The sequence below is a fragment of the Micromys minutus genome (genome assembly GCF_963924665.1).
Source record: "Micromys minutus genome assembly, chromosome: 7".
In the NCBI taxonomy this organism is placed as follows: Eukaryota; Metazoa; Chordata; class Mammalia; order Rodentia; family Muridae; genus Micromys; species Micromys minutus.
Genome location: NC_137976.1, coordinates 4227193 through 4239280, shown reverse-complemented (window position 1 = coordinate 4239280; position 12088 = coordinate 4227193). Strand labels below are relative to the sequence as shown.

The 12088-nt window shown below is 47.2% G+C and overlaps 1 protein-coding gene across 2 annotated transcripts in view; it reads right to left on the bottom strand.

Annotated features, from left to right (window-relative positions):
* Positions 1–7075: 7075 nt before the first annotated feature.
* RUNX1 (RUNX family transcription factor 1) overlaps positions 7076–12088 on the bottom strand; it is an 84119-nt gene continuing 79106 nt past the window's right edge. For both annotated transcript variants that reach the window (XM_080918779.1, XM_080918780.1), the window contains one exon: positions 7076–7747. In XM_080918779.1, coding sequence (XP_080774905.1) covers positions 7278–7747 — 470 coding nt within the window. In that variant the 3' untranslated portion in view covers positions 7076–7277. The remainder of the gene's footprint in view (positions 7748–12088) is intronic.

Sequence of the window (12088 nt, the reverse complement as noted above, 5' to 3'; positions counted from 1 at the left end):
TTAAGAGAGAACACAATTCAACCCACCGTAGTGATTTGGCTACTTTCTCTTCAGACAGGCCCAAGCAGAAACATTGCTGTGCATCTGTGGTTGATCATGCTGCCTTGGACTTTGGCTGAGATAGGAGCCCGAAGCCAGAATGCAACCTGAGGCCCTGGTATGGACTAGAGCAAAGCTGGGGCTTTGGTAGGAATTTAAATCTGGAATTTATAATTTTAACCTAGCACATTCAATGGCTCAGATGACCTTGGTGGTCCTAGTCTGGGAGCTCTGAGAAGCTGATCTAAGGGTGTGTGTGTGTACATGGTGTATGTGTGTGTGAGTGTGTATGTGTGTGTGTGTGTGTGTGTGTGTGCATTGCACACAGTTCTGAGAATTGCCCTTTGGATACAATTCTCCCCCTTACCCCATGTTCTTGTTAAAAAATAATTTTTCGTACAATAAATTGCTGACTATGGTATCTCCTCCCTCAACTCCTTCCAGATCCCTCCCTCCTTCCTTTGACGGGTCTCACTGTGTGGTCCTGGCTGGTCTGGAACTCACTATGTAGTCTAGGCTGGCCTCAGACTTCCAGAAATCCGCCTGCTTCTGCCTCCCGAGTGCTGGGGCAATGATACAATTGTTCTGTCCTTGACTGGTTCCAATATTCTCTCATTTCTGCATGTCCCCACAGCTGCACGGAGAGCCTCGTGCCACCTCCCGGAACCCCAGCTCCTAGGAGACAGCGCTTTGTCATCAGCTCACGCTCCAGCCCCATCCAGCTCCCAGTGCTTCCCTGCCCAGTACCATGAGCCCTATCTGTCCGTTGAAGGCAAATGGCACTTATTAAAATCTTTCCCAATGTCCTCCGGTTGAGTTTTATGAGTACTTAAAAATGTTTTTCATGCCTAATTACTGCCCCACCTGTTTTACTTTGACGGCTCATTTACCTGTCTGCGGAACCGCCGGCAGTCTAATTTGTGGGTCTCATGCAGAATAGAAACACAGGGCCTCTTATTAAAAAGTTATTAATAATTTCAAGATGGCAACAGAAGAATAACCAGGCTGGTGCGGGACCTTCCCGATAGCACGGTCCTCGCAGATGGCCTTGTCTGTCGGCCTCGTCCCCGGAGGCGAGCATCCTCACTTGATGCCGGCCACTCAGTGGATGTTGACTGAAGAAGTGACTCCACAGAACAGGTCTGATGCAGGTGGGCCATTTTGTGAGAGAGACCTCGCAGTTCAGTAGAGCCGCCCTCTTCCTCAGCTGCCAAGGTGAGGGGGAACTGTGGCGGCACACAGTTATTTGTAATAACAAATAATCACACTTGTGTGTATGTAAGACTTTTCATCTTCAAAACCTTTTCAAAACATTAATTAATCCTCACCAAAGCACCAATGAAATCGAAACCAAAAGAAGAATGTGAGGCATGCGGGGTTTAATTACCAATATTAAAAACCTGGCGCACAACTCAGTCTCCCTACAAGGACAGCGGACACACGCCACATGCTTCCCACTCCAGAAAAAAAGTGTGTGAGGGCAGGGGGTGCTCCTTCTGTCTGTCTAATCAGCAGTGGTGGGGGTGCTACGTGTGCATGTGTGTGTGTGCTCACATGTGTGTGTGTGTGTGTGCGCAGGCGGACCAAGCATCTGAGGGGGGTTGTGTTTATTTACTTCCGAGTAGCCCTAAGATCTGGGATCTCAAGTCTAGCTAAGAGTGGTCATGAGTCCAGGATGGTTCATTTTGGGCAAAGATGCGACCAATTCTTCTTGGAAGTCATAAGGTCCAGCTCAGGATTTATTCTCGGTGAAAACTTGGAATAATACCAACTTTGGAAGTGTGTTTGGACCAGGAGAGGGCTCTGTCTGCTGCTGAAGCGAAGCTTAGACAACAAGGCTGGTAAGACGACATGACAGACAGTGGAGGCCTGTGTCTAGTGCTCCAGGGGGCAGGGAGAGAACATGTCTGTCCTCTCTGGAGCAGAGAGAAGCCTTGACCCAAGGGACCAATGGTCCCTCTGTACCCTCTGAACAGGGCAGCCTGTGGGTTCTGGCTTTCCTGGAGTTCTGTCTTCTGGGGTGCTCAGCTCCCCAGAGCACAAAAGAAGGGCTGTCAACGGGGCTCCCTTTGAAACGGGTACTAAGGGAATGGCAGGTCTCTGCCACCATAGACACATGTGACAACAGAAGCCCCAGGCTAGTTTCCTGTCCATTGGAAGCCATTGTTCTCTCTGACCTGGCCTCCGAAGTGTACCCTGCTGGAGCCCCAGGCAGTGATGTCCTAGGCTGTGTCCAACCCAGCCCCTCCTCACTCTGATTCCTGATGCTCTCAGTAGTCCTGAAGCTTTCCAGAGTGGCCACATAGAATCACTAAACTGCTAGTAACCATTTGCACGGGGAGGAAAGACTTGGAAAGTTCTCCATCACCGCCAAAGCCAGCTTTGTCTTATTTACATACATGGGCAGACTGTGTAACTGGCTTCAGGTTGGACACGTATATTTTCCACTTCATGTCTGCACATTCCATTTTTTCCTTTTTCATAGGTGTGTGTGTGTCCATGTGTATGCGTGTGTATGGATTTGTGTATGTGTGCACGTGTATGTAAGTCTGTGTTTGTGTATGTGTGCATATGTGTGTGTATACATATGTACATGTGTGCATGTCTGTTTGTATGTATGTATGTGTGGACTTTTTAAGCTTCTTCTATTTCTTATTTTGCTTAAAACAGAGTATCTCAATAACCTGGAACTTGCTAAGTATGCTGGGTTGGCTGGCCCCAAGTCCCAAGGACCATCTCTCCAGTGCAGGGCTTCCAAGCACACAGGATCACAGCAGCTATTTATGGAGACTCTAGGAGCTGAGCTCCGGTCTTCTGTCAGGAGTTCTGTGCTGACTGAGATCTCTTTAGGTCTAGAGGAATTAATACACACCTCTAAACTTCCTCATAGCTTAAGAACCCCTGGCCCCTGGGGTACCTGACCTTCCTCCCTAGTTCAGGAAGGGCTCAGTCTCAAACTTGAAGTGCTCCATGGAAACATTTATATAGTGTGCTACAGTGCTCTTGGCACACATCTCGAACAGACAGACAGAAATCAATTTGACAGGGCATAGGTGCTTGTCAACTGTTTATTTGCCATTCGGGTGGGTTTTAATATTGGAGCTACAGAGAAGACACAAAGGAAGGAAGGTTTCAGTGGCTTAGGGCTGCCTGCACTGGCTCTGCGTGAGGACGAGGACAGGGAGCTGCTCACAGTGGAATGCCTGCTCTCCTGGGCTCCCGAGAAGGCTTCTGGGACATTCTCTCTTACCTTGTGTGTTTTAGGACCTGAGCCTGGCAGTAGCCCTTAGGAGGTGTTCTTAATGCTAGAACCAGGAAGGACGATTCCTTGTGACCACATCTGACACCTGCCTCGTGTGTAGGCAGTAGCCGAGGCTGCTAAACTGCATTTCCTGAGGTGTTTCCCCCCCAATACATGTGTTTTGCTGCTATTTCAATTTGGAAGTTTATTTTTTTTTCCATTGATTTTTGTACATCCAGAGTAACAGAAATAGCCAACAGTTCACTGGAGACTGATTTTTTTTTTTTTGCACATTCATTTCTCCTAGAACATAAAGTGAACTTTAGAAAAAGGTGAACCATGCTGTTTATTGTCTGTTTATAAAAGTGAATAAGAAGTAGCTTGGTTTTTTTAAATCTAAAATAAACAAGTGGAAAGAAGCATTTTTCTTCTACAATATTTAGCGAACATAAGAAAAAGTCCTTAGAAACACACACAAAATGTGAAAAAAGTCATTACAGGCATTAACAATATTTTATAATGAAGCTTGAAATCTATTTACATACATAAATACAATTGAGTTTGTTTATAAAACTCTTCTGAGGAAAAAAAAATAAAAGACAAATGATCAGCTTTGTCCATACTGACTTGCCTGAAAGAGGGAAGGGCATTCCCAGCAAACAACAATAGACCAACCAGCCGAGACCCCCATAAATGTATACTGCAGAGTAAACCAAACAGTACTTTGTTCAGATATAAAGAAAATATATTCTGAGATTGTTCTCAAACCATTTATTTTCATGTATGAAAGACCCTCAGTGTCTCATGCCTCCTCCTACCATCAAAATTAAAAGAAACAAAAACAAACAAAAAAATCATCAAACCCAAAATCCCCAAGACGGAATGTCCTGGGGGAAACGTTATTTCAAGAAAGAAATCTGCAGTCCTCAGTTGAGGCTGTTTGAAAGAAATGTTTGAGAAAGAAGAGGCGGAAGGAGAGACACTCCTTCCAGTCCGAGCATGCGTTCGCCTGCACGGGACACTTAGGCAGCAGCACAGCCACTCAGCCATGAGTTGTGACCCACGGAGTTTCTGTTGCAGTGTCTGGACAGAAAGCAGATCGAAAATGGCCGGCAACGCCTCTGTTCTGTTGTTAGAAAAGAAACCAGTGAGCCGGAGAATGGCCGACTCACTTTGTTCTTTAATAAACAGAGAACTGGGTTTTCTATGTTCTGGACACTTGACATGGTGTGTGTGTGTGTGTGTGTGTGTGTGTGTGTGTGTGTGTGTGTGTTACCTACCTATAGACTATGCAGGAGGAGAGTGTGGAGTTTGGAGGAGGAAAAAGAAGAGTGAGAAGGAACATTGGGGGACACGTAGGGCGAGAAAGGCCAGAAGAAATGAAGCATGTGTCCAAATCATAAATAGGGCTTGAATATAAGCAGTAGAAATGGCTTACCCCACTTCCCCTCTCTGGGCCAGTATTTCCAACAGCTCCATTTTCTCATGATTGGCTACTGGTCTTCCCTGAAGACAGTGAATCAGTAGAGCCCTTGATGCACCTGAGGGCAAGGAATAAAATTTCTCGGGTAGAAAAATATGTGGAATCTATCTCCAAGACAAGGAGCGCCTGCCTGATTTTTTTTTTCTAAGATGACTAAATATTGCCTATGTCGATGAAGGTTTAGGAAGCACTAGATGACTTCACTGTAACAAAGTGGCATGCTTCTTGATGCACAGTGCCCAGGGCAAAGGCTCAGTGTGTGAGGTTATCTGTCCTCTCAGGGCTAGAGCATCTTCAGGTATCAAAATTAATATGAAAAAATAGAAATCTTTTTCCTTCGTCTTTCCTTAGCCAGACATGGCAGCCTATGTAAGAGGAGCATCTAATTTTGGAGAGACAAACTAACGGCCCTTTTGAGAGATTAAAATTTATTTTTCTGACAGCACAGCTGTAGACGTGTTTTGTGGAATAGCCCAGCGAGACGGGATGGAGGAGGAAGGTATGTTTGATGTGAAAATCTATTCTGGATTTCTCCGAATTCTGCTAGAGCTCTTCTCCAGACAAGAACAACCTGGTATCACAGGTTACCAAAGTGCTGCTGCTCTATGTAAAACAAAGGATCAATATATAGATATAGATATAGATAACTCAAAAACAAGTTGTATCTTTTTAAATAAGTCCAGCTGTTTTTGCTGCCTGCAGCCAAAGATCTAATCTGAATGCTTAAATTTATAAAATAACAATAATAATAATAAAAAAATCAAACACTGCTCTGAAGTCCTGCTTTCAAATGCTCTTCGGAGTTGACCTGACATCATTTCAACTAATTTAAGAGGTACATTAAAAACAAAAGCAAAAAAAAAAAAAAAAAAAAAAAAAAAAAAAAAAAAAAAAAAAAAAAAAAAAAAACCTAAAGAACCAACCAGATCATTTTGAGCACATGTATGTCAGAACCAGCGGTTAGGCTTTATGAGTTGTGGAACAACTTAATGTTGACCAAATCGTCCACTTGAACAATAGTACCATTACATTTACAGTGACACAGTGCACATCTGGATGGTAGCCATGGCAGACTGCAGGGACAGGAATCTATCACGCTGATGCACAGGGAAAGTACACAAACCCCAAAGGTTAGGGACTCAGCCTGGTTGAAGAAGACGCTGGTGAGGAAGCAGCTTCTGGGAAGAGTCCTGTGCAGGATGACCTGGTATCTGTCTCCCATGACTGAGCCCACTACATAGGTAGAGGGAAACTGGCTCCTTCAGATGTTTGGGCTATGCTCTCTTAAAACTCAGCCTTTGGGCCTCAAAGGTCTTATCTCTTCTATTTGATTCTTTGGGGTGCAGCCTCGATTTTTGGATTTAGTCAACGAGCAGGCACTATCAGTGGAAGGCAATTAAAGGATTATAATCACCGGTTTGGGTCTGTGTACATACTAACCCCTGACCAGCAGATCGCTTGCTTGAACTCTGTAATAAAGCACACCTAAATGAGGAGGCCTTGGGGCAAGCATATCTCTAGGCCAAAATGAAATCCTCTTCAGAACTATAATCCTTGGCACCTCTCTGAACCCTCTGAGGACAGAGTTTTGCCCTTTTACTTTTATTTTTTGAGGGAAGGAGCCAGGTAGGAAGGAGACCATTTGTTGAACCTAGCAGAAAATTATGTACTTCTGACCTTGGAGTGACCCTTGGTGTCTACAATCCAATTAAAAACATTGCTGCATTAGCTACCAACTTGTTTGAGTAACGTAAAGGGAGTTTAATGTAAACAATATCTCTAGATAACCAAGCCATCACATAACCCATCTCTTTCTTTTTCAGCCATCTTCAATGCAATAAGATTTAACTTTGGCTATTACAAGAAAAATGTAGTACTTGATATTTCTCTTAATATAAGTACATTTAAATAATTAAAAAAGTATCAACACATATGTAAATGTTCAAACATCGAGATACATAAATATCTAGGGATTTCTTTGTGGAAATACAGTAGTTAAAAAAATGACCCAAAACTGTAAATGTCTCTTTAAAAAAAACACAAAAACAAAAACCAAACACAAATAAAACCCCCAGCTACATGAAAGTCTAAAAGTTAAATAAACCTTACAGAGAAGGGAATTTTATTTCTTTGAGTTGGTCAAAGGAAGAAAACAAAGCAAGCTTAAATCTATACATACTTAAAAATAACGACCACCCAGATGCAAACAGGCATTTTTTTTTTTTTTTTTTTTTTGCCATCGATAAGGTGCGGAAAAGAAAATAGATGCCAAACGGGGGCGGGGGAGGCTGCGTCCTCCCCTCCCGGAACCGAAAACATTCCACACTCTTTGGAATAAACAACGTGGTTAAAAAGTGAAGTCAAGGGTATAAAATCTTTCTTTTATTCACAGCATTACTAAATCAGAAGCATTCACAGTTTCCCTCCGGGAATCTTCCTGTTGGCCTCCAAGGGCCCTCCTGGCGGGGTCTGTGCATGGATGGACAGCGGGCGGGCTCAGTCCCCCGAAGGCGCTCAGTAGGGTCGCCACACGGCCTCCTCCAGGCGCGCGGGTGGCATGTTGGTGGGCGAGTTGCTATGGCTGCCCTCGGTCTCCACCACGTCGCTCTGGCTGGGGAGGCTGGGGTTGAGCAGCGCGGCGCCCGTGGACGCGTTGGTGCAGGGCGGCAGGATGCGCGGGGGCGAGCGCTCGCCGCCCACCATGGAGAACTGGTAGGAGCCGGCCGAGGCGCCGTAGTACAGATGGTAGGAGGGCGAGCCGGTCTGGAAGGGCCCGGCCTGCGCCTGCGAGGAGCCGGGGTAGGGCGGCGGCAGGTAGGTGTGGTAGCGAGAGGCCGAGCTCATGGCCGACATGCCGATGCCGATGCCCGACGTGACGGGCGGCGAGTAGGTGAAGGCGCCTGGGTAGTGCATGCGCGGGTCGGAGATGGACGGCAGCGTGGGGAACTGGCGCGGGTCGCCGAAGGCTGTCAGGTCCGGGGCCGCTGTGGGGGAGCGGGAGAGATGGCGTGAGTGTGTGGTCAGTGGGGGGGGGCAAAGGCTTCCTAGTCGGCTAGAGTGCTGCTCAGGACACTCATGGAGCAGAGCCACGGAGCGTGCTCCCACCCCAACACTCTGGACTGCCCAGAGTGCCCCAGCCGGCGGAGGGGTTGGGAGTGGGGGAACACATAGAGGGCTCCTGCCCCAATTCATTGGACTACCAAGAGTGCCCCAGTTCATGGAGTGGGAAATTCAGGGAGTGCTTCTTCCCCCAAACACTGGACTACCCATACTGTCCCTACTCATGGAGGGGGAGGACACAGAGAGTGCTCCTGACCCAAACACTGCACCACGCAGACTGTACCAGCCCATGGAGGTGGTTGACCACCAAGACTGTTCCCACCCAGGACACACAAGATTGCCCAGACTGGCCCTGATCATGGAGGAGGGAGCGCGAGGAGCGCCCCCACCGCCAGGGAGTGGGGGGACTACCCAGCAAGACCTGGGCTTCCCTCAGCATGTCTGGCATGAGTCACATCAAACAGTGCGAGACAGTGGTGGCAGACACGTCGCAGGACGTGGTGTAGCGCCGTGGCATATGTGCCGTCTAGGAGGTACCTTTCACACACACTGTAATCTAATGTAATGTTTACAATACCCATGAACGTTAGATCCCAGGCCGGCAAACACTCACTCCTCGGCCAAGTCTGGCTGCGGAGAAGTTTTGTGTGTCCTAGGAGCTAGGCATGAGTTTTATCTTTTCAAAAGGTTGTAAAACTGCAAAAACCAAAACACACAAAATTTGTATTTCTACTTTGTTAAGACGTAAGTCTCAATCTGTAGTAGAAGGCAGCCCTGTGTGTGCTTTCACGGGCGCTAGGTAGCTCTCAGTGCTCTTAAGTAACCAGGACAACAGAGCTCCCAAAGCTGAACAATGTCTCTTTGGTTCTTTACTGGGAAACAGGAAAGCCTATCCTCTATATGAAAACATTAATGCTGACTAATAGATTGGCAATATAATCAGCCTATCGGCATGACGACATTAATATTACAGTATACGACGGCATAACGTTGAGGTAAATGTGGTAGTGGATGCATTGATATGTTACTAGTACAATATTATATGTTAAGTATATTACAACAATAAGATTATGTCATTGCAGATAGTATTCAGGTTGGATAATAGAAGACTGTCAATGTTTGTAGGCTCTGAACTCTTGAAGGTGCCAATGACCCCGGGAGCAGTGCATGCTCTTAACCACTGAGTCATCTCTTCAGGTGCCTCGAGTTTCTAACATAAATGGATATCAAAACTTGTTTTGTCCGGAAATGACAAGCTTTCTTTACAAGACTCATTTTGGATTTACGGTTCTGCAGACAGCCCTTGGGTACGTTCCAGTGGTTCACCGCGTCCCTCCGCACTTGCCACATGGGCACACTGCCTCTGAGGCAGCCCAGGGGACAGGAGGGCCAGCATGGGTTCCCTTGCAGATCAGTTGGCCAAAAGTGGCACTGCTGTCATCTTTGGGCCGTATTATGTCTATCGGGTGGTTGGAGACTGACTTAGTCCTTGAGGACTGTTTGGAGGCTCTTCCGCCTTTACCCACAAGATGCAGGTAGTGCCCCCTCCCCCACTGCGACATCCAAAAGTATCTCCAGACATTGCCAAATAACCTGAGGGTGGGCAGGAGGGGGTGCACAACGCCCCCTGCCGAGAGCTGCCACCTTGAGTTAGGATGGTGTTGTGGTAGCTCATGTCTGTCAGTCAGAGTGAGGGCAGGCAGGGACTGTCCTGTTTGTGCCATCGCTGCTCGGCAGCAGCAAGGACAGCACAGGGCAGACACCAGAACCTAAGGTTCAAAATGTTAAATTCTCAAATTAAGGTACAGAAGACCTAAGGTCAGCTGGCGTATGGTGTAGACCCTTTTTGAGTTGAGCCTACTAGAGAGAAACCCGAGGGGAGCAAAAAAAGCTTCCTTTGAAAGAAATGCTACCCCCGTGGATTAATCTGTTTTTGGAAGGCATGGGCTGTGATCAACTTCCTTCTGTTCCGAGCCTATTATTCCAGCAAGGAGAGCCAGGGTTTGTGTTCTCCCCCCCCCCCCCCAATAATCTTTTATTGCTCTAACACGATTTTACAAAAGGAACTCTTGTGTACATTTGGGCTGAATGTGAGAGAAATAGACTCCTCATCAGAGAGGTAATTAGAGTTTATAGGAACAGCCCAAGTCTGCAGCAAATCCCTCTACTAATGAGGAAACCAGGAGTCTGACTTTCAAACAAACACTCCTGTTAATCTTTTCAAAGCAAGTCAGACATGTGGGCAGGGAAAGGCTGTAAACCAACAGTGGCTGTGGTGCTGCCCTGGCTAGGCTGCTCTCTAACTTTTCCTCCAGCCAGGCCACACCTCATTCTTCAGGGTTCATCTCTGCGCTCTGCTAGCAAACTCTGTGTCACTTGTTTGCTTTCAGAGAGCCGTGACCTGTTTGAGAGTTAACAGGAAGCTTCACTCCATTTTTTTTTTTACCCCCAGTTAGATTTATACAGTCTAGGGAGAAGCCAAGGTAGGAGGGAGAGCATCAGGCACACACAATCAGCTTGTCAACTGATGCAATACTCTGGACTCAAACAAATGACTCTGCCCATTATCCCTCTTGCTTCATTTGTCCTGAGACAAAAAGGTGAATCCACTGGAAAAAATGAACGAGAGGTCACCCCACTTCACAGCCGTGTCTTAACATGCTCTGCCAGTCCCTTCCAGTCCCTACACGGTAATGTGGTAATGGTTCCAAGTTACTGGAATCCCGAGTGAGCCCGCGATTTGTCATGGGCATAAGCAGAGTAATGTTACAGTCTCAGCTGCCGGGGACAGAGTGTGTGCAGGATCTCAGATAGTGTGGCTCTTTTCTACGGGAGGCCAAGTTCTCTCTCCTCCCTCTCTCTCCTCCTCCAAACCCTATTCCCTCCATCCCCCTCCTCTCTCTTTTTAAAACACTTGTGTGTGTGTGTGTGTGTGTGTGTGTGTGTGTGTGTGTGTGTGTACGTGTAAGTGCAGGAGGGAGATGCCCCCAGCAGGAACTGTGAGCAGTTGTGAACCAGCTAATATAAGCCTGGGAAGAGCAGCCAGTGCTCCTAACTACTGAGCCATCTTTCCAGCTCCACGTGTTTTCATTTTTAAATCCGGTCTAACCTTTCTTCTTACAACTCAGCAGTCATACAGGATTTATCCACCACCACGCTGTGGCTCCTCTATCCTTTTGGCTGGCCTAGTCCGCCTCCCACCCTCGCACCCCCAATTCAATATCGAAGGTGACTGCCCCTCCCCCATTTGCGGGGAGATTTTAAAAGTAGGAAGTCTGAGGATTAGAAGGTTCAGCTATTTTCACCGGAAGTGCCTCTCCCCCAGTGGTGCTCTCTGCCCTGACAGAGCTAGTCTTGGCTCTAAAGCCTGACTGTATGAGGATGAAAGCTGTCTCACCTCACGCCCCTCCCACTTCAGTCCCCTCCCACCTCAGGCTCCTCCCACTGCCCCCAAAGGATTAAAGGACCTGAGGCCAATAATGACCGCCTTAAAAGGATCTTCTGCATGACTCAGATTAGTGCGTGCGCTGTCTGTCGCCCAGGTTGGCAGCTAAACATTAATTAGCAAAAAGAAAAAAGAAGGGGGAAAAGAAAGGAAGAAAAGGAACGAAGAGGAAAGATAAACCTTAATATGGCAACTCCTTTCAGACAAGGTGTGGAGTCTGGAGTCTGTCTGCAAGGGACAGAGACAGACAGAGCCTGTCTGCAGGACAGAGCAAGGCAGGTGGGGCTGGGGGAAGCCAGAAAGCCCGGAACTAGAAGCTCTGGCTGGTGGGATTAGAAGGTACATCAGCCAAAGAAGGGTCAAGTTCGACAAGCTTTGGGCCTGGTACCCAGCCACTCCCTTTCAAGGATTCCACCCTCTCTGGCCCAGGTTTATGGCCACACTTTACAGGCCTCTGAGGCCTGTGCTCAGGGCTCGATTGCTAGAGAGTTTGGCCAAGCTGAAGCTCACTCTCCGTGCAGCTAGCTTGTCATTCTCTTGGTCTTTCCTACTGGGCAGCAGAGGGTCACTTTTGGGTCCTCACTAGGTGTCTGTCTGTCTGTCTGTCTGCCTCTCCCTCCTCATCCCCCTCTCATTCCTTGTTGAAATTCAGATTATATAGCCATGATTGGGACCTGTTACTTTGCTTTGGGTGACAGTGGCTGCTGGTAAATTGCAGTGTTGTGGTGAATGTCCCCACGCCCACTTGTATACGGGTGTTACTCCCTGCACTCGACTAATAAAAGAACATTTAAAAAATTCCTTAAAGGACATGATGTTT